The 23,548-nt window shown below is 47.5% G+C and overlaps 1 protein-coding gene across 1 annotated transcript in view; it reads left to right on the forward strand.

The window, feature by feature from the left end:
• The window catches only part of NRBF2 (nuclear receptor binding factor 2), a 306,700-nt gene that overhangs the window by 208,776 nt on the left and 74,376 nt on the right, over positions 1 to 23,548 (forward strand). The window contains exon 3 of the mRNA XM_086922137.1: positions 3,461 to 3,501. Within this exon, the coding sequence (XP_086778263.1) occupies positions 3,461 to 3,501 (41 nt within the window). The remainder of the gene's footprint in view (positions 1 to 3,460; positions 3,502 to 23,548) is intronic.

A 23,548-nucleotide genomic window follows, 5' to 3' on the forward strand; every position in this document is an offset into this window, starting at 1 on the left:
AAAAAAAGGTTAGAAACTCGATATACAAAGGAATTAGCATTTAAAAAACCTATGAAATTCACTGAAAAAACCATAGGTTTCACACCAGTTATAGTTAGGAATTAGCATTTAAAAAACCTATTAAATTCACTGAAAAAACCATAGGTTTCACACCAGTTATAGTTAGCTGGAAATTTTACTGATATAAAACCATTGAAATTCCCACGTTATAGTTAGATGGACTCACTATAACTTGCGCGTGCAATGCACTGCTGATGATGTCTTATTATGCCAGTTAACCAATCAATTTTTAAAAACCATCCATTTAGACACTTATTTAAACATTTATTCTTCCATCAACTTTTACATATACATATATAAAATATATTTATTTTTCAGAAAGACACACATTCACTGGATGGTGTCATCAGTGATGTCATGAGTGATGTCACTGACCATGTCATGAGTGATGTAATATGTGATGTCATCAGCAGTGCATTGCACGCGCAAGTTATAGTGAGTCCATCTAACTATAACGTGGGAATTTCAATGGTTTTATATCAGTAAAATTTCCAGCTAACTATAACTGGTGTGAAACCTATGGTTTTTTCAGTGAATATATATATATATATATATATATATATATATATATATATACACAAACTTGTTTCCCTCTGCTATCCTTCTAAATTCAAATAACTGATTAATATCCACCACTCAAATTACTTTAATATTTCACTATTCTAATGCACAACTAATTCTAATCGGTTCCGGAGTCGCATGTTACTCACCAAGAAAGTGCTTCAACACCCCATTAGGGGTAAGAAGTGCAAACCTTTTTCCCTCTTCTGTCACTCGGCTATCCTGTTGAAATCAAATAACTGACTAACCTATCTGTTAGACCTGGCACCATCGGCGTGGGTCTCTCTTCCATTTTTGCTGTTGCCTCATGTGTTTTTGCTGGTGTTAGATGTTTTGGGCACTGTGCCACTGCTGTCCAGTGCCACAGTGCAAGTGCTCCCTATTGTAATTAATGTATTAATTTGTGATTCCATGATTGGCTGATTTGGTTTACTTGTCAGACCCTAGTACAGTGCACCAGGGGTGCCCAGAGCTTGTAATCCAAATACTGCTGGTGGGCTTGCAGCACTGGTTGTGCCACCCACAGAAGCAGCCTTGTAAAATGTGTCTAAGGCCTGCCATTGCAGAGCCTGTGTGCAGTCTGGTACTGCCATGTTGACTGAGCACGTGCATCCACTTGCCAGTCCCTAAACCTTCCCTTTTCTTCATATCAGACACCCCTATGGTAGGTCCAAGGGCAGGGTGCATTGTAAGTATAAGGTAGGACAAGCCCTGATGTGTGTGGCATGTGCTAATAGTGAATTACAGCCATTTTCGTTTTTCACTATTGCAAGGGTACCCGTTCTCCATAGGCCAGAATGGGCAGTTAGATTATTTCATTTTATAATCCTAACTGACTCAGGGAACACAGTAGGGTTTCGAGTTTAGTATGCCTGAACTCAGAATGATAAAATACATCTTTTAGTGAAGTTGAATTTAACATTCTGTGTTTTGAAAATACCACTTTTAGAAAGTAGGTATTTTCTTGTCTAACTTTCAAAGCCTGCCTCTGCTAGGTTGTGTATTTCTTGTCTGGAGTTTGTGAGTGACAGGGCTGGGGGATTCAAGGAGACAGAATGAGTCGGCCCAGTGGTGAATAGAGAGATCTTCATCTAGATGGGTGGGAGGAGTTGCACCTGGGACCTGAATAGGGGTGTGCCTGCCTTCCACAATGCCGGCTCCACCCCCTGTGGTGCGTCTAATATCCGTGTCCTGCACAGTGAAAGAAGAGAAGGAATCCTGTAAACAAAGTGCTCCAGGGCTGTGCTTTCCCTCCACAATGCTGGCTCCACCTCCTGTGGGGTGTCTGATGTTTCTGCCCTGCATTGTGAAAGGACAGAGTGCTCCAGAACTGGGTTGGACTAGGCAAAGGCCTCTCTGCCCTCAGAGAACAAAGGATTTTGGGGTATAAATATTGGGACCCTGATCCCAAGAAATTAGATCACTTTTGGACTACAAGAAGAAACGTTTGCTGAGGAGACGAACCTGAAGAAACTGAGGAGAAACTATCCCTAAGCTGAAGTGCTGCTTGGGGGATTGGCCTGCAGTGGTTGCCTGACTGCCAAAGAAAGGAGAAAGATCTTTGTGTACTTTTTTTCAACTTGTAAAGGATCTCCAAGGGCTTGGAAGAGAGTTTGCCCCCTGACCGAAGTCTCAGGACCAGTAGACTTCACCAGCCGTTCTGGATTGCTGCTGGAAACGCTGTTTCAGTGGCTACAGAGGCAGGGAGCTGTGACCGACTGGCCCAGTGTCCTGTAAGCACTGCATCGAACAACGTCCACCTCTTGCAACACAAGCTCTGAGCTCACAGACTCCGTCCTGACGCCGTCACCCAGCCGTTGCCTGCACCATAATCTGTGGACACAGCGACGTGCAACGCCTGGCTACACTGACTCATACTGGTCTGACCGAAGCGGTCATTGTTGCTGACTTCGAGTCCTGTGAACGCATTGGAGTTGGGCACGCCTCGCACGCTTTGTGACGCACCACCCGAATTGTACCGCTGTCCGGACTGATCGACGCCAGCTCCTTAACTCTGTCGCTGCACCACAAGCTGCAAGTACTGCAACAAAGCACTGTCTCGCCCTGCAACGTATGCCTTGGACCCACCGACTTCGTCAACGGGCCGCTCCCTGTACTGCATCGAAGGACAACGCGTCCTGCAATGCTTTCTTTTCTGCAACGCGACAAACGCCGAACCCGGCTCGCACCCCCGTGCCTGTCGCATCAAGAAAAGGTACTGTGACCGAGTCTGTCTACGCTTGAGTAGGCCTGTATTGACGCGGTCCGCTGGATTTGTTAGACTCTGTGTTATTTAATCAACGCTGTAGCCGGACAGGGCTACTGACTCGCATGGAACTCTGATTTAAGCCTTTTTAACAAGAACTTTTAATAGTACTGTGGATTCCTCTTATCGTTTTTGGTCTTGTGATAAATCTATAGAAAAGATACTTATTTTCATAAATATAGAACCTGTGTGGTGTCCATTTGTAGTGTTGTCACTTGATAACAGTATGTGTTCACAAATGCTTCACACACTGCTCGTTCCAAGCTACCAAGGGGGTGAGCAGGGGTTATTTTAGGTGTGTACCCCCTTACCCTCCCTAGATGAGAGGGTCCCTATTTGTCAAAAGCACCTACCTGTGCCAACTAGAGACCCCCAATTCTAACACAATCCAACACTCAAATTACTTTCATAATTCACTATACTAATTCAACACTAACCCTTTATGGGTTCCGGAGTAGCGTGCTACTTTGAGAGAGTGGGTATGTTTATAAATTCACGCAATGATACTTCACTTGTTGATGTTATTTTGCTTAGATATCCCTTTAACAGTGTTTTGTTCTTTTTTTATTACAGTGAATCTTGCTGAAGCCTTGAAGTTAACTCAATCTGATCAGGTGAGAGGATGATTGATCAATTTATATTTATTGTATAAATCTGACAGAATAATGGGTAACGGGCATGTGCAAATCGTACTTCCACAATAATCCTTTGAAAAAAGAACATGAGGTGTTGTCATTTTACTGCTGATCGAAGTTACACACCAGAATTATGAAAGGATTAGTGCAAATTCTCTGAATAGATACTAGGTGTTAAAACTAAATCAATAAGTGATAATCACAAATGTATTCGTTTTTGGTCAGTTTTTTTATTTCTATTCTTATCTTTTTTTAACTTTACCATTCAGCCTTCTGTGAGCTAATTCTTAAGATTACAGTATTTCAAAGGCCATATACCTTTATCTCAATGTTTATATAAGACCATATTATATTTTGTTTCCACCTTTGAACCTGTGGAGTGGCCCGTTCAGGCATCTTATGGCAACATTTCTCCCTGCTAATATGAGCCATAGTGCCACAAGCTTTCTTACCCTTTAGGAATATCAGCGACATAACCCAACAACATAACTAAAGGTTTACATAGTATCTCACATTCCACAGTTTTGATTATTTCCTTACAAATGTTCCATCAGTATCATTATGTACCAAGGTGGAGCCTGGCTTGATGTATACATTTTGCATACGGTGACTTGCACCTAATGTATTCATGAACTTTTTTAGGATCCATTTGTATGGAGGTCATGGATTTTCTATGAACACATTGAAATGTATGAACCTATATCTGTAATTCTATGGCACGACCGGAGGCTCAGATTAAGCTATTTTTTCTTCACTTTATTTGGGCAGTAGCCTTAAAAAGAACACAAAACTATGTTTCCCAAGAACCCAGGGAAAGCAGAAAGAATACAATCCACTAGTCAATGAACAGTCCATGTAGTATAGTTCATGCCCCTTCTTTCTTCGCTGCTCAGCAGCCTGCAGTTAACTGTTCGCTCTGGCTTGCTTGATCTTTTTGGGTGAATTTGTGACTGTTTCTGGCGTGTTCGCAATATTGCTTCACATAATGATATTCGGCATGGTGTGCGGTGCGTAACATGCTCTTTCTTTTTCAGGGTGGCTGAGGGAGCGTCTCAGCATTACTTATGTGGCATATGTGTGTTGCAGTCAGGGATTAACAGGAGCAGTGGCTACCGCTGGGCAATATAGGAGGCGCTCGCCTACCTTCGAGACGCTCCTCGAGCACCATGACTGTTTCGTGCTCTGTCTGCCATTAGCAATAGAGCCACGGGGCCAGATGTACGACCAATCATTTTTGCAAGTCACAAATTGCGACTCACAAAAAAATGAATGTACAACCGTGTCTCACACTCTTTGCGATGCCAATGGGGTTGCAAATTGCATGCCTTTAATAATATTCATGAGCTGTCACAATTTGCGCCCCCATTGGAAATGGATCGCACTCACAGGAATGGTGGCCTGCTGCAGCAGATCACCATGTCTGTGTCTGTGACTGCTTTTTTATGCTCGGACGTGAGTCTCTTGCTCACTTTGCCACTGGATTCAAGCTAGCCGGGCTGAAGACGGCTGGAATGCCAGAAACCGGTCCTCGGAAGCTTGTTTCCGGTCCAGGGAAGGCATGGCTTGGCAGTTCGGGCTGGACTGTTCCCATGAGTCACAGGGTCAGACTGATTTGCATTTAGCCATGTCTGAACTGGGGTGGCAGAGTGGGCTAAAGAACGGTGATGGATCAAACCCAGATCTTTTGACTGGGTGTGAGTGTTTGATTGGTTCAGATGCTCCATCACCACCCCCTTTTGTACCGCTTTTGTAATAAAGCAGTTTTAAAAAAAAATGCAGCCCGTTTTCCTCAATAGAAAACGGGATGCATTCAAAAAAGAAAAAAACTTTTCAGTTTCATTTTTTACGGGCAGGAAGTGGTCACTGGGACCACTGCCTGCTCTTAAAAATATTTACGCACTGTGAGAAGTTAGCCTGGCATATGTTGTCCACTATTCTAGTGGGCACCTTGCACCAGTCTAAGCGACCCTTATGATGGTGGTTGTATAGTCTACAAATATATATGTATTTATTACTAACACAACCCTTCCGAACTCTTTGAGGTCAGAGATCTAGATACATTACAAATTCAAATTTCAAATTTATTTATTATGTTTTGGCTCTCAAAGAGGGCCACATAAGCATATGCAATACAAAGCAACACAAACACAGAAAGTACAAGAGTTTAAAAAGCACAATATTCGATCCGCAATAGCTATACTACTAACAATCAATCCCACAAGGCCGGACAGACACAGTTTTTCCAGTAGAATTAATAAATAGCTAAAAATCCTTTAAAAAAGTTAAAAATATAAGAACAGAACATTTCGTTTGGAGGGCAATAAAGTGCATAAAGAAAATCTTTTAAAGTGACAATGCTAAGGCGGAGACAGATTACTTTTAGCCATCGGTTGCGCAAATTACGTAACATAGGACAAATCAATAATACATGCATACAGTCCTGGTTGTTCAGTTTACATAAATTGCACAAGGCAGAAGTGCCATACCATTTGGATAGCAATATATTAAGTGGGATTAAATCATAGCGTAATAAAAACCAAAACCTACGTATCCCATGTGGTAGATTCCATAGGGCATAGGGTTGTGGGTGTTTCAACCTATAGGAGGAGATGAGCGGCTCCGCGTTCCTTTTATCACCAACTGATTTTTTGTCAGAGAGGAAACAAAACTCCCACGAGGCCTCCTTAAGGACATGCTTTAACTGCGTGGGAGAATAGGAAAAGAGAGCACTTTCATCAAGTTTAAGTATCTTCACAGCCCTTCTAAAATTGCTTACGAGTTTAGAGAACTCCTTAAAATTGCCCAATAGTTCGTTTTTGAGTAGAACTCGCAGGGTACAATCTCTCGCTCTGGCCAAACTGGCCACCCATCTTATTAGGGCGCACAGACCCTGAACCCAGGAACTCCTGAGTCCAAAGTCCAGCCTGCAGGCGGCCAGTGGGCAAGCATTGTTAAGAGTCGAGAGGGATCTTAAGAGTTTCCCCTCAATCTTGTGGCAAAAGTCCCAGTTTTTTACCTCTATTAATTCAATACCGTACAAGATAGTTGCGGGGATTTTTGCTCTAAACACTTCTAGAAGACTAGCAAAGTGCCTTTTCCCCGTTGCCTGGTATAGGGACTTTAACCCATTGCCATGGGCAAGAGCTTTGCGGGAGCAGTGCTCTATGTGGAGTTTCTCGCTCATATTGGCCGAGAATATTTTCCCCAAAAAGGTATAGGAAGTAACGACCTCCAATCTATGCCCTCCAATAGCCCAACCAAAATTTGTCGAGCGGCACTTCTTCTTACCAGCTATACACATCACTTTACTTTTATTAATATTGATCTTCATGTAATGCTCCCCAGCGAAGGCCTGGAGAGCCTGTAGCCGGTTTGCAAGACCAGTAGGGGTCAAGTCAAGCAACAAAACATCGTCGGCATACATCAGACAGGATATTGGAGCCCCTCCTATCATCGGTGCAATCCCCTCACTGGCAGACACGGCAGCAGGGAGGTCAGTCGTATATAAGGAAAACAAAAGGGGTGCCAGTAAGCAGCCTTGTTTAAGGCCATTCCGAGATGGTATTTTGGCCGAAAGCCCCCTTTCGCCCCCCATTAAGACCCTGCACCAGGTCTCAGTGTGCAGAGCCTGCACCAGTTCCAACAGGGGAGTAGGGGCACCCAGCGTCGCCAGTTTTCTCCACAGCGTTCCACGATCTACTTTATCGAACGCTGTGGAGAAATCAATGAAGGCGGCGTATACAACTCCCCCTCTCACCTGGACATATTTATCTGTGATCACCTGAAGGGCAGTCATGTTGTCTAGCGTGCCATGCTCCCTTCGGAAACCAGTCTGTTCGAACGGCAGAATATTGTGCTCCTCGACCCAATCAGAAAGAGAACTAAGGAGGCATTTCGCAAAGACCTTTCCGATGGAGTCGAGGAGCGCAATCAGGCGGTAATTACTGGGGCTATCCCTTGTACCCTTTTTAAAGATAGGGACCAAAATACTTCCTCTCCAGGAAGCAGGAACACATTTGGAGAGATGGCACGCCCTAAACAAGGGGTACAAGATTTTACTCCAGCTTAAGGGATCTTGTTTAAGGACCGTCATCGGAAGCTCATCCGGTCCCATGGCCCCAGAGGGTCGCATATTTTTTATAGCCGTCTCGATTTCTTTCTCAGAGGGATAGAAAACCAGGTCTTCAGGGGCAGCATACATGAAATTATCCATACCTGTGGTCCCGTTCCCTGCATAGAGCTCTCGGATATGAGAGGACCATAGCTCTTCTGGGATAGGAATGGGAATAGGGGAATGGCGTGTACCACATCCTTTCCCAATTATTGCCCAAAAGTCTTTAATGTTACCATGTGCAGCAGATTCCCTCAGTTTAATCCATATTTCATCCTCCCTATCCTTTTTAATTTTGAGCTTGAGTCTGCTTCTCTTTCTTTTTAACCTAGCGATGTCTTTCCCACGTTCCAGGACCCTTTCAACATACTGTTCGCGAATTAGTTTATTTAATTCCCTATTCAGATTACGCAATGTCATGGGGACTACCTCTCCTTTCCTAGGGGGAACAGTTTTATTTGCGTACAATAAGATCTTTCGCATAAATTCTTCAAAACAAACTAATTCGCTGCCGTTCCACTCGTTTATTACCCTAAGGGTATCGGCCAATAGGTCCTGCACCCCATTAATGGCGGCACTGTTCCAGAAGCACCTTCCAGAAGTGGTATGGAAGGTGGCCTCATTGCCATTCAGTGACCAAGACGCCGTATTCAAAGAATTTAAAGACACTGTTAATAACAATATACTATGGTCGCTGAGTGGCGTGGGTATAATCTTTAGGTCCAGAATCTGGGGAAACAGGCCATAGTCGGCAATAGCATAGTCCAAGATTGACGACCCAAAGGGGGATTTGTGAGTATAATTAGCGGGGACGTCAGATGGAAATCTTCCATTTAAGATAATACCATCCCCAATCGCTAGTTCTTTTAACAGAATCTTCCCTCTTTTATTTGTCATCAGGTTCTCCGGAAAAAGCGTCTGGGGGATAAAATGTACCTCTTCCTTAACTTTATTCCTGAAGAGTTTTAGACTCGCATTTGAAATTTTACAATTCAAATCACCTACAAGCAAAATTACAGGGAAAGGAGGAGAGTTTTTTATCTGTTCCATATACTGGAGAACCTGCTGCAAATTATCATTAAAACACTCCTCTGGGGGTATATACACATTAAAAATTACCATGGGATATTTTTTACCATCATGGAACAAATTTTCTAGTGTTATTGTGTGGAATAGTCTACTGGAATCAATGTAATGGGAGAATCTCCATTGAAATTTATTTGACAATAAGCAGGCGATCCCCCCCCTGGCATGCCCTTTCTTAGAGGGCGCAGCTGGAACTTCCAGAACGTAAAAATCTTTTGAAGGAGTTAACATATCAATGCACCATGTTTCCTGAATGCACAATATATCAGCCCCCAGAGTAGATAGAAAATCAAGTTTCTCTGGGCTGCTGTGAAATCCAGCCGCATTCCAGGAAATTATATTTAATGCGGTGTTAAAGATGGTGAAACAATTTGGGGTTATCCTTCGTTTTTGTTGATAATGCACTATGGAGCCAATTCCACCGGTTATTATCATCTATGAGTGAGGAATTCTCAATTAGTGGAAGTGGCTTCACATGCGACACTGAGCGTTTTCCCCTGGAAACCCAAATTTTTAGGTCTCTCAGGGGAGAGGTTACCCCGTTTTGCTCACCACCCCCAAACCCCTGCTTACATAAAGGATTTGGCTTGCCTGGGTTGGAGATAGGGAGAATATCAATACCTAAACGCTGAAAGTTTTCAGCTTGTTCTAGTATCAAGTTTGTTATAATAGGCGAATAAAATTTCACCCGTATACTCAATACCCTACTTCCACCCAACAGAGACACCAATTCTATGTCTCTAGACTGTATATGATAGAGACTTTCAACCTCACTGAAGCGTTTGAGAATCCAAGCTCTGTTTAACAAAAGGTCAGTATCAAATAAGGGGACAAAATCTAATACACGCACATCCACAGGGGCCTTAGAAATATTTACAGAGTGGGCCGGAGGACAAGAATTTTCCGAATCAAGTGATACAGCAAAGGGGGGGGCCAAAGGATTTAGAGCCCCAGATGGATAAGAAATTGGTACTCCTAGTGCACTCCGTGAAGGAGAGCATGGGAGAGAGCCCCCTATTTGCGGTGTATCTTCCTGCGTAAGCAGACTACATTGTTCATTTTCCTCCTCTGCAGAGGTTAAAGCAGTTAAGTTCACGTCCATGTCCACCTTTAAGGAAGTAGATGAGGGTTCCCCATTTCTTACATCATTCTCCCTTGCCTCTGTGAACTTTTGGAAAATAATCCTCCGCTGCTTCTTCTTTCTGTATTTTCGTATTGGTTTCCTCTTGCTGGCTTTGTTAATTTTTTGTTTACCATTTTTTCCCCTTTCTTCATTTACCTCTAGTTTGTCGGCCAGGGGTTCTTTTCCGCACTCAGGTACGAAGATAGGAAATAACTCCTGGCCCGTTTTAGGGCCAGACAAAGCTTTATCCTCCTCCTCTATCTCCAGGACTATATTTTTGATAGTTGGAAGCTGCAGTAAGGGGCATATCCTTGTGAGGATCCATAGTAGGCACTTCATTTTTCCTATCTAGTTCCCCTCTAGTATCTCTGGTTTTCCCCTCAGATAAATATTGTTCAGACTTGGGGGGAGATGCCTTACTCATATCCGGCGATTTCTGCAGCAATGTCTTTAGAATTTGAGTGACTGATTCAAGAATACAGTCCGAGCTGCCTACAAATTTCCCTAGGAGCAGTAAGATTGAAGCTAGGAGTTGTTCCAGCGCGATCATGGACTCAGAGATCGGCTTTTCTCGTGCTTCCACAGTGCAACAATTATCCAGGAGATTAAGATCAGGGCTCCTGGTGGTGTTTAACAAGTCAGATATTTCATGTCTGTTTAACGAAGGGGTGCTACTATACAGCAGTAACCCAGAAGTGGTGGCACCCCCTGGAACTTTAAACTGCTCCAAGGATTCCACTTTAGCTGGGCTTACGTAGCGTCCCCATAGTTCCAGGTCAATGGATAGTGCAGACAAGTCACCCCCCGGCCTGTCATTCATGGGTGACTGAGGGATCGGTGGTGTGTGCACTGGATCACCTACGATCGTCAGCTTCCCCTCTGTGGAGTCCCGTACGGGAGACCCCCCTACCATAGATTGGTGGGCCCCCTGCTGTACCTGGGGTGGTTGAGGATCTATAGTAGCTGGTGAATGTAGATCCAGGGCTTTAGTATCTGGTTTTTCTGGCGTCGCAAATTTGGATTTTTTTAAACCAGATAGATCCCAGAGTTCAGATAGCTGGCATTGGCCTTTCAACGGTGGGTTGTTCACTGATTTGTTTCTTGTGCGGGTGGTAGTTAATTTTCGGCCAGGTTTTTCTCCCACTACCCTTCCTGAGCGTAGGGTTTTAGACATTTTCCACAGTGATGAATTTAAATGAGAAATGTAGGAATATAAAACGGATAAAAGTCTGGAATGACGTCAGCCCCTGACGGGCCAGGTAGGACCGGGGTGCAGTATAGCTATAGCAGTACGCGAATCAACTCACCCACCTACTCAAGTGGACACAAGTTCAATGAGGTGATAACAAAATGTAAAGGACCGGGCCCAGCCCAGCCCACCTCGGTCACTGAGGGCCACAGAGGGCCCGCCCTTTGCCCGGGCTTAGCCCGGCGTCGCCCGCGCGCGTTCCGCGATGCGCGGTCTCCCAGCGCTAATGAAGGCAGGTGAGGGGGGCGTGGCGGCGAGATGTAGCTGGCCCCGCTGACTTGTGGGCAATGTGGTTTTCCTCCCACTCGAGCCGCCAAACAGCCTCTCCCAGCGAGTGTTTCCCGCGGAGCGGGAAACGTGAGCAGTAACTCCCAAAGCGCTGCCAGATAGCGCCTGCAGCACAGAGGCGCTTAAGGTTCTTTTCAGCTCTCAATTTCTTTACTGAAGCAACGGACACGCTCTCCTCAAGCACAGCAGCACTTGGTAAGTGGTTATCCACTCCACAGCGGTCTCCCAGCGCTAATGAAGGCAGGTGAGGGGGGCGTGGCGGCGAGATGTAGCTGGCCCCGCTGACTTGTGGGCAATGTGGTTTTCCTCCCACTCGAGCCGCCAAACAGCCTCTCCCAGCGAGTGTTTCCCGCGGAGCGGGAAACGCGAGCAGTAACTCCCAAAGCGCTGCCAGATAGCGCCTGCAGCACAGAGGCGCTTAAGGTTCTTTTCAGCTCTCAATTTCTTTACTGAAGCAACGGACACGCTCTCCTCAAGCACAGCAGCACTTGGTAAGTGGTTATCCACTCCACAGCGGTCTCCCAGCGCTAATGAAGGCAGGTGAGGGGGGCGTGGCGGCGAGATGTAGCTGGCCCCGCTGACTTGTGGGCAATGTGGTTTTCCTCCCACTCGAGCCGCCAAACAGCCTCTCCCAGCGAGTGTTTCCCGCGGAGCGGGAAACGCGAGCAGTAACTCCCAAAGCGCTGCCAGATAGCGCCTGCAGCACAGAGGCGCTTAAGGTTCTTTTCAGCTCTCAATTTCTTTACTGAAGCAACGGACACGCTCTCCTCAAGCACAGCAGCACTTGGTAAGTGGTTATCATTACAAGTTACTCATTAAGTATACTATAAGTTGCACAAATACAATTCTGCACTAGGGGCCTCACGAACCATATACTAAGTATGTGGTATAAGAGTCACTTCAGGAATATCGAATAGGCCTAGAGCCTAGGGAATCGCTGGGGCTACACTGGACAACGAAGGGATTGGAAGTAGGTGGCCCACGGGAGACGCGTGCAGTGTCTAAACACAGTCGTGAGTTACCATCGAATTATAATGGGAACGTAAAAGTTACAAAGTAGTTGATTAAGGACAATTCCGGATGGACTACGGTAAAACCCTTTTAAACTAGGACACTTCGAGAGTCAACACCCACGGGAGCACCGGAGTACTTGAGTTACCTCACCCAGGGAAGCCGGGTGCATAGGTGTCTTTTCGTGTCTGGTTTCGTCACTGTTTCCTATGGAGAGCTGCAAAGAAGTGCTGCAGGCGACCAGCAGAAAAGTGTCCGGGTTGATCCACGGGTGGGTCGAAGATGTGAAGAACCTGAAACCAGAGGGGACAGAGTCTGGGTCACTAGCCAGTGACCAGGAAGAAATCAGGCGATGTAGAGTGTTTCAGGTGAAGAAGGTGAAGCTTGTCTCTGCAGCCATGTGGACCAAGAGGCGTCGACTATGACCAGGAGCTGGTTTCGAGCTGTCCCATGAAGTATTTATTTGACTGCGGTGCCGGTATCTGAATTGGACCCAACAAGCCTTGGCAAACGCAATCCATGCAGGAAGGGAAGATTGGCTTCAGTTCAGACCAGCAAGGTCTGGGGAGCTTCTCCTTTGCAGGGAAGCTAGGGCGAGCCTGGAGCAACCAGGCCAGTGTTGTAGATTCAAAGAAAAGTCTTCAGGGGGCTAACTAGCCAACGGGCTAGCAACCGGGAAGACGAGTCGAGCTGAAATGCAAGAGCATGCCCCACGCGGCACTCGTCAAGTGTGGAGGGCTGAGCTTCAGTGCAAATGGCGCTCGAGTCTGGGGCTTCTCAAACCCCAATGCACAACTTCGAGGGTGCCTCTGTCGTTGCACTGTTAGCAAAGTGCAGGTAGTCCAGGGTGTCTGGTCCCACGTCTCTCATGTCCACCAGGGGTCTCAGCTTTGCTGTGGATGTGGATCGGAGTCTGAGAAGTCTGGAAGTCCAGTTCCAGAGTTGCTGAGTCTTCAGGTTCCGGCAGGAGCGTCGACAAAGCAAACCGGCAAGTTACTGGTGGTGCTTGTTTGCACAGGGTGGTCACTCCTTGACCACAAGGGAGATGTCTTCAGTCTTCTAGTCGGTATAGAACGTCGAAGGTCAAAGAGTTTCATTTCAGAGTTCCAGTCCAGGATAATCTAAAGTCTGTAGACTCAGCTCCTATCTTTATACCAATTTTAGGGGCTGGATTACCTGCTAGGTCCCTCCTAAGTGTGGACCCTGAGAAGAGGGTGGTTACACACCCCTTTCCCTTTGTCCAGTTTTGCGCCAGAGTGGGGCTGGAGTGCCCCAGCAACTGGTTTGAACCTGGCTATGCATGGAGCACCTTGTGTGCCCCATGCAGTGTCTGGAAAATACATCTTTTCATTGAACCCACCCTGCCCCAATACACTACAGGCTGTCTGGGGAGGTGCTAGCACCTCCCTCGACAGGAAACCTATTGTCCAGGCCTCCCTTGCCGGAGTTTCGTCCAGCTGCAGGAGGTCAGACTCGTGTCTGTGGCAGCAGCATCAATTTTGTGATGCTGAGGCTCTGTTTAACTTTAACCGGTTAAAGCAGTAACTACATGTCTTCTCCCTCTAGAATGCTACCCCCGCCGCCAGGACTAGCGGGAGGGGGCGTAGTATTCCAAAGTGTTTGACACCTTACACAACATGTTTTGATAAAGCCAAACCAAAGTTAGCATTAACCGCGAGGATTATAATGCCCTTAAGAGTATATGGTATGGCTATATCATAGAACAGTTATAAGGAGATTGTTCCGAAAGCTGCAGAAGCGCTCAGCTCATGATAGAGCACCCTCTCACATAAAACCAAGCACTCTGCCTTCAGGATTGTCAAGGCCTGCCATAGGAGTGACTTATAGGTAGGCATGAGCGGATTTTGTGGATTGGCAATCTGCGAATTTGCGGATTGCGAAAATCCGCAAAATCCGCGCGGATTTTTTTTTATGTTCGCACGGGTTTCTGCAAGTTCGCGAGGGTTTTGTACAATTTCGCAAATTGCGAAATTGTACAAAACGCGTGCGAACTTGCAGAAACCCGTGCGAACACAATGTGCCCAGTAGGGTATGTGCCTCTTGTGTGAATAAAAGGTCAGAGAAAGATCAGTTCAGCAGATGGAGAAAGAAGCTCCTGGTCACAGGAACAGCACGGGTATTGCGCTCGTGAAAGTCAAGGATGCAAAGCCTATCCAGCATCACAGCTGATTTTCCACGGTAGATTTGGGAAGAAGGCACACCTGTCCAGCCTCGACGACGCTCACGATTGTTTTTGGGCTAATGAATGAGTCACTGAATTTGAGCATCAACTAGTTCGAGCGACCATGTGTGTGTTACTATGCAATCGCCCCGAAGGGCGCAGGGGTCCCTTGAGTGAGCTGTAGACCTGTGCCCAGCCATGCAACTATTTTACAATGGCGCCAGCAAGCTGCCAGCGCCGTTGTAAAATAGTTACAAAGTTAGCTTGCACAGGAAGCACTTAGATAAAACGAAGCAGGTGCTGCTTTATTTTATCTAGTGGTTCCTGTGCAAGCTAACTTTGTAACTATTTTACAACGGCGCTGGCAGCTTGCTGGCGCCATTGTAAAATAGTTGCATGAGTGGGGGTTCAACTTTTGAACCCGTTACGTTCGCGGATTTTGCGGGAAACCCGCAAAATTCGCGGATTGCGGATTTCCCAAAAATCCGCGAGCGTAACGGATTTCCCGCTCACACTTACTTATAGGTATATATCTGTCTACATATAAGGGTAGATATAGGTATACTATATCTAAGCAAGGGGTTATTACACCACCTTGCCCAAGCTGAGTGATCAGCCTGTGGTGTCAGTTTGGATGACCTGCCAATTAGGTATGTACCTAAAGTACATGGTATCAATTTAGAGAGAGAACAGCTGGACTGTGGGTCTGATTAGCAGGCCCACAGCCACACTAAAGTCGAAAAACCAGAGAATCACAGCAAAAAGTGATGGTGACCATAGGATGCAGACCCTACTCTCCTACATGCACCCTTCCACAAAGGGGAAGGGGTCCCCTTGGGACTCCTTCCCGTTTACAAGTGGCTTACCATCCTTTTGAAAAGGGTGATAAACTACAAGTGTCTTGCCACCGCAAATGCGGTCGAAAAACAATCCTTACATTGCAGTCAGAATTGCTATTAGGAAGGGACGCCCTTGTCACACTCCTCCCTAGTAGTGAGTCGCAAACCATATTTTGTGAGTCGCTAATCGGTTAGCGACTCAATATATGGTTTGTACATAGGGCTGACCAATTGTACGGTTGAAAACGGGCCAAATTCCAGATTGTGGCCACAAAAAAGTAGTACATCTACCCCACCGTGTGTTGCGGGGCCTTGTGCCATGCAGTCTACCCCAATCTGTCCCCCCCTGGAAGCCTGACGCCCATTTCTGGGTCTGTAGCTGACGGGTGAGCCCCATCCTGCCAGTTGTGATTGAAGTGACCACCAGGCCTGCTGAGGTGGTGGGTACGTAAAATTTAACCTCTTAGGAAGTCTGCTGTCCGGTTTTGACTGTGATTAGTGGGCAGTCTGTACTGCCATATGTAATCTTCCATTTGGGCCCCTGCTTGTTCAGCACCGCTTGGACCAGCCCGGCTGTTTACTCTTGTAATGCTAGCAGGATTCCTAGCACGACATTGGTCATACAATGCAGGACTCCCAGGACGTATATTTTGAAGTGGAATCTACCTCATTTATGCCTCTGCATGACTAGTTTTGTGACACTGACGCCTCTACCCAGCATGCTGTCACATCCCTAGCTCACATAGAGTAGAAGATAGTGAGGTTGACTCAGGCCCACCGGCTGCGATTACAGCGCAGGGTCGCCCATGGTCACGGTGTCAGTCCCTTAAGCACCCCTTAGACCAGGGCGTTAATAAGGACGCTTGTGAGCAGCTCAAGAAGGCCTTCCTCCAGTCACAACCAACTTCTGTTCCTTCCCTGGGGTCGCAGGGTTGGGGGGGACTGTAACACTCAGTATGATCCTGTCAGTGACCCAGGTCCCTCGAGGCCTCGGTGCTCTTCTATGTGAGACAGTGAGAGTCCTGGCTCGCTGTCTTGTCCACAGGATGACATGGTGGCATGTATGTTGGACCCGGATGATTTGAGTCTTCCTTGTGCTCCCTTAGTGATAAGGTGGCAGCATATGTGGAGCGCCGTCCCAAAGACCCTGGATAAGGATGTTTGGGACTGTCTCAGGATGGAGTGCCCCCAACCTACACTGGTAGTCAAGGTGGCCCTCACGCTGGAAACTGATGAGAGGATGAATACCTGCCTGACCAAGTATATAAGGGACCCGAAAAAAGGCATTGCCTACTCTTGGCAGTCACGCTGGGTAAGTTGTTAATGTGTTGGGCTCTCTGACCAAAATCCTCGACACAGCAGAGGAGGCGTATCAACCAGTGTCCCTGATTTCTCCAGAGGTTCTTTCTAACTGGGCCCAGTGCGTGATTATCCTATTAGAGAACGCTAACTGTGTGCGGTCAGCAGAGCATGTTAAACCTTAGGTCGCAGCATCAACATTATCGGCGCCATCTTGCCCCCTTTTCGAGCCCATTCATGCGCATAAGCGGCAGCCATTTTGAGTACCATGGCCTCTCTGCCCATCGTTGATAGCCAGCGCGTCTCTCTCTCCTGACCTCGCAAAGCATCCCCCCCGCACACTGACAGCCCCCGCTCTCACATGCCTTGGATCGTAAACCCCTCTTCCACGCAGCTCTGCCTCGAAACCTCATCCTGTTCCCAGCGCGACACCTCCCACCATTCCTTTCATGGTCCCGGATCCTTTGATAAAACCCCCTTTCCTCTGTACCCGTTTGTCTTCCTCGTTCCCAGGCCGCCACCTGGCCCTGCGGATACTGTTATTACCCCCTCCTCTCCTGTACAGTAGGAAGTTTCCCTCACAAAGGATCCAAGAGTTGATCAAAGCCCCCACCCCATGAGATCCGATCAACCTCACACATTCCGTGAATCGGCGGAATGTCCAGCTGCGCGATAATCATCACCTGTTGTGACCGGGGTGGGGACTTCAACTGTAAATGTGTGTGGGAACGGGCCTGAAGCGGGGATTCCGAGGACGTCTTTCCTTACATCAAAGTAAATGACAGAGATGTGTTTAACGTAATAAAACAATAAACTTGTGTATAAGAGGCCAGGCCTCAGAGATGCGGTTAGAGCACCTCGAGAAGATACCCTGTTGTCTGATTTGATGTGTTCTGCTCCGTCGGAATAAAACTTCTGTTTCCTGCCTTCCAGTCTCCAGCGCCTGCCTCTTTGTTTGGTAAACTTGAGTGGGTATAGAGGCGGCTAACGCCAGGCAACTTCGGAAAAGGTCCTCTGCCTGTACCTTTTTCAACAATTGGCGTCCCAAACGTGGGGCCCATCAGCGACCAGTGGATCCAGTGGGAGAGGTCCTGACGACAGAGTGAACGACTGCAACGATCGGGAGTGCACCTGTCCGATAGACCCTCGTCTGACAGCCGATCATCCGAACTTCACTGGTTCCGAACAGACCTCTCTCGAGTGATCTACGGTCCTGACTGGGAACCATCAGGAGTGCCGCGAGGAATACGAAGAATAGAGGACGATCGGGCGCTGGATTCGGAAGACAAAAAACTGTCCATGCGGTCCGGGTAAGGTCGTGTAAACACGACGAATTGCGAAATGATTGTTTGATTGTTTGGAAAATACTAGTATTACTCTTTGATTTATTTGGAGATTCGCTGTCTGCAAACGGAGAAACAACAGGCTCTCTCTTTGCAAACAGTGAAGGATAGGTAACACAGCCGTCGTGCCTATCTTTCTCCCCCACTGATTAATTGATTGAACCCGAACTACTGTTCGCGGATTACTTTCTGGAGATTCTCTGTCTACAAACAGGAAAGAACAGGTTCCCTCTTTGCAGATAGTGAAAGGGTAGGGAGCGCAGACCTTTGCGTGCCTATTTATTCTCCCCACTGATTGTTTGATTGACCGAGCATTGACTGTTTGATATTGGTTCTTGAGGTATTCACCGCCTGCAAACAACGTAGAATAGAAATATTCTGTCTAGTCTTTGCACGCAGTGATAAGATAGGTAGTGCTGACTTTTGTCCCCATTGTGATCCGTCATGCCTGTCTTCTCCCCACTGATTGGTAGCCTGTTTAGCCCGGACCGCTTATTAGAAATGAACCATCCGGCTCCACTGGAGGGCACCCCTAATAAGGACATGTTCATGAAACATGGATTGATCGCTATAGCCTATAGCAAGCTGTGGCATAAATATACGAAAAAGAATCGAGAAAGTCAGTGGCCACTGATAGGATCCTTCGATGATTATAAAATGAACGCGCTAGAAACAGCCCTTGGTAACAACAAGACAACGCCCACTATGCTTGATAGTTTCGGCATGTGGCGCAAAGAAACTGAACAACGTAAAAAGAAATCTGAGAGTAGGTTGGGAAAAGAGCTGCGAAAAGCAGCCCACCTAGCTGCTCAGAAACTAGAAGAAGAGATAAAAGAAAGAGAGGAAGCCAAACAGAAACTAGAAATAGAAACATCAAACCAGTGTCCGGTTAGAACTCCCCCTACGCTCTATCCTGAATTACCCTCGAAACAACGAGCCAACGATGATCTGCTGTTAGGTCCTCCGATCATCTACATGCCCCCTCCATATGCCCCTTCCCAACTCTTAGCACAGCACCCACCACCCCCAGGTACAAACGAGAGTAGTGCCACAGCTTCGGCCCCCATGGCCTCTGTGCCGGCCGAACTCCTTGTATTAGATACTACACAAACAACAACGTTAGGCGACCCCGAGACCCGAAGGGCCGGTTCTGCAAGAACAAACAGATTAAGCAAAGATGAGCGAGCAGGGATTGACAAGATAGCAAGGACACTGGTAGAAAGAAAGGAAGATGAAGAGTATATCACAGATATGTTTAACTCGTGTACAGGAAGTCACAGACGACATTTTACCGTTCGACTGTGTTACCATGTCTTAAACGCATACGAGGACCGATATCGAGACAAAGGTCCCGGGAGCCTAACGACTCTGTACCGGAAGGTCGATATCGGGATGAGGGCGAGTGTGATGGACGGACCTCCTTATGCGTACGTTTGAGGTTTTCCGCCACCTCACTGAACAAGAATCGGAAACTAAAACCACGACATCCGTAGTGACCGAACCACAAACTGGGCAATCTAACGCCATGATGCCGATACGAGAAGCTGCCCCTTACTGGGTTCCTCCACGAGGTGAAGGGACTAACGACGATGCAAACCACAAAGATGCAAAAGGAAGGGTAGTGTACAACTGGGTCTACCAGCCGTGAGACCGGCAAGAGATTCTGACATTCCGGAAATCTCTGCCTGATCTACGTAAAAACCCCACTGCCTTCTATACTGAGTTAGCTACAGCCCTAGGTTCAACGATTATGACCCTGGCTGACATCGACCTGTTTTTCGGGTTATGTCTACCAGCTGATGTGTGGAAGCAAATCCGGAAGGTCGACCACCTTGAGCTGTTTGGACATACCTGGTCACAACTCGATGGCATTGACAAACAACGAGAGCCTGGACAAAAGCCTTTGAAACCCATTTTAGACCTACCAGATAAAATCGTCCAGAAATTAAAAACCCTAATTCCAGAAAAGAAAGTGGACTGGTCGATAGTAACGGCCTGTCGCCAGAAACCCCAGGAGGATGTATCGGACTACTTCTCCCGGTTTGAAATGGTGTTCTCCGATTACAGCGGCCAGGACATGACCACTGCAACCGGACACCATCTGTTTGTCCAGAATTATGTTAAGGGTTTGTCACCAGAGGTATCCCAGAAACTGCAGGCCAGCGAGAGTAGTTGGGCGGCCTCCAAACCTGCGGCTATCCTCCAGATGGCCCAATATTACGAACATCAGAAAAATTAAAACGATAGAGCAACAGAGAAAAAGAAGAAAGACTTGAAAGAGAGGGTGATGATTGCACAACTGCAAGGGGTGACTATAGGACGTGACCAATATAGGGGAAACTATCAGACTAACGTCCCTAAGACTGCACCTCCCAAGGACCGTACTTCGACTCCCCACATTGGACGTACAGACATTAGAGAGGACCAGTGCGCTTTCTGTAAAGGAACTGGCCATTGGAAATCCCAATGCCCGATCCTTTTGGAAATAATCAGAAACAAAGACCCCAAGGACATAGCAAGTGGACCGAGAAATAAGGGACAGCAGCGAGGGCCCTCAAATGACACGACTAATGACAGATCAGGCAGACCAAATACATTTGATCGACCCAGACAGAACCAATGCCAGCAATCTGACTATGATGACGCCCACGACTTTGCATAGGACTGCCAAGGGCAAGGGAGGGATCCAGTCGAGCTCTATGTTGACCAGCAAGGCCCTTACGTCACTGCTAAGGTCTTGGGTACAACGTCTCCATTTCTGGTAGACACTGGCGCAACACGTAGTGCGTTATCTAAACGACTGATTCCAAGGGCACCCTTGTCTGGCTCACTCATAACATCGACAGGTTTCGATGGAACGCCCTCCACTAACCCTTTGTCCGCCCCGATCCTCTTCGACTTAGAAAACAACACCACTGACACCACGTTTTTGCTTTCCTCCAATAGCCCTGACGCCATTATGGGACTTGACTTATTGAAACACTTCCGAGCGACAATTAGATGTTCTCAAGACGGAGTTCGAGTTTTCCTTTACGACAACCCCGTCCTGCTTACAGTGCCCTCCCCGACGCATGTTTTCCATCACTGACGCTGACACATCCCTGCTTGACACTCTGCCTCCGCATCTATGGGCCAAGACGGATTCGGACGTAGGGCGCATGATGATTGACCCAGTGCACATTACTGTCCGACCAGACGCAACACTCCCAAAACTTCCAAAATATCGGATATCGCCCGAGGGCGAGAAGGCATTGGTAAAGATTATTCAGTCACTGATAGACGCAGGAGTGGTAGAGGAAGTGGTTAGCAATGTTTGCAACAGCCCTATCTTGTCCATCATCAAGAAACAGGGAGATGAGAAAGCATACCGCTTTATCATTGACCTTTGAGAGATCAACAAAGTGGTGGTACCCCAGTACCCCGTGGTCTCAGACATCACCACCATCCTGACTTTGATTCCTTCTACTGCCACCACCTTCACTGTCATTGACCTCAAAAACGCATTCTTTTCCATTCCCATCCACCCAGACAGCCGATATCTCTTCGGCTTCACCCTAAAAGCCCGCTCATATAGGTTCTGCCGAGCACCCCAGGGCTACACAGAAAGCCCTAGCATCTACAGCCAGGCCCTCAAGAGACAACTGGATCAAGTCCAGTTACCCGATGGAGTGGTGTTAGTGCAATATGTCGATGACATCCTTTTGGCAGCCGACACCACTCCATTAGCAGTTACAGCCACCATTCAACTCCTGCACTTCCTTGCGGAAAACGGCCACAAGGTCTCCAAGAAGAAGTTGCAATTCTGCCAACCCCAGGTCACTTACTTAGGCCACCTTTTGTCCAAAGACGGAAGGAAACTCACTCCCGACCGGATCCAAACCATTCTCGAAACACCTGTCCCTAAGACTCAAACAGGTTCGCTCCCTACTAGGCCTCACCTCCTTCTGCCGACAGTGGTTACCAAACTTTAGCCTCATTGTGAAACCGCTGCTCTCTCTGCTAGCCAAAGACGTCCCCTTCCCACTCCCTTGGACCCCTGAATGCCAAACCTCCTTCACGGAACTACGAGATGCCCTTTGTTCGGCCCCTGTCCTAGGTACCCCCGATTACACAAAGCCCTTCTCCCTTTACACTCACGAAAGGGAGGGGTGCGCTTTGTCTGTCCTGACCCAGTCTTTTTGGCCCAAAGCAACGACCGTGCGCTTACTTCTCTGCCACTCTTGACCCTGTAGCCAGAGCCCTGCCTGCCTGCCTTCGAGCTGTAGCTGCCGCTGCAATCTCTATCCGACAGAGTGAGGGGATCGTGCTCTCGAATCCCCTCACGGTACTGGTACCCCATGCAGTTGACACCCTCTTGAACCAAACCAAGACGCAACACCTGACGAGTGCACGACTGACTGGATACGAATTGACTTTGCTTGCACCCCATATCACCCTGAAAAGATGCACCACACTGAACCCCGCAACTCTGTTACCCTTACCAGAGAACGATCCCAATGTGCACCCTGTACATGACTGTGTGACTCTTACGGACGAACAGACTAGAAGTAGGGTTGACCTCAGAGACACGGCTTTTCCTGACCCTGACGGAGAGCTGTGGGTTGACGGTTCTTGCATCAAACTCCCCGATGGCACCACTTCAGCTGCCTATGCAGTCACCACGGCTCGAACTGTAGTCGAGACAGCCCGCATCACGCAACGATCTGCCCAGGCAGCGGAACTGATTGCCCTGACACGAGCCTGCATTCTAGCAGCAGGAACCACAGCGAACATTTACACTGACAGCCAGTACGCCTTTGGGGTGGTTCACTATTTTGGGCTCCTTTGGAGGGATAGGGGATTCTTGACCTCACACGGCACCCCCATCTTGCATGGAGACCTAGTCTCCGCCTTGATCGAAGCCGTCCTTCTCCGCAAGAGGCTGGCGGTCATCAAGTGCCAGGCACACAAGAAGGTGACGGACATTATAGGACCGGGAAATGCACTAGCCGACATCACTGCTCGAACAACAGCTGAAAATAGGACGACAACACGTATGTACGTAACTAGATCACAGGCAGAAAAATGGACTGACGCTAGGGACACTATTAAAGACATTCAAATGGCTAGCACACAACACGAATTGACCGAATGGGCACGGGCGGGGTTAAAAGATGACGAAGGCTGCTGGCGGACAAAAGACACAAACAAATGGTTGCTACCTGACTCATACCTGATCCCCATACTGACTATGGCACACTCCCCTGCCCACATAGGGTCAGCCCCCATGATTGAACTTGTCTCCAGGGTTTGGCACAATGATAAAATCTCAGACTCCGCCAAACGTCTGGTCCAACAATGCTTGATATGCCTGCAACACAACCCCGGGAAAGGAACTGTAGTACCCCGGGGAGGGTTTGGGGTCCCAAATCACCCGTTTGAAGTCCTGCAGATGGACTACATCCAGCTAGACAGATGCCAAGGCCTGAAATATGTACTTGTAGTAGTATGCGCAT

Source organism: Lissotriton vulgaris, chromosome 5, assembly GCF_964263255.1.
Source record: "Lissotriton vulgaris chromosome 5, aLisVul1.2, whole genome shotgun sequence".
Lineage (NCBI taxonomy): Eukaryota > Metazoa > Chordata > Amphibia > Caudata > Salamandridae > Lissotriton > Lissotriton vulgaris.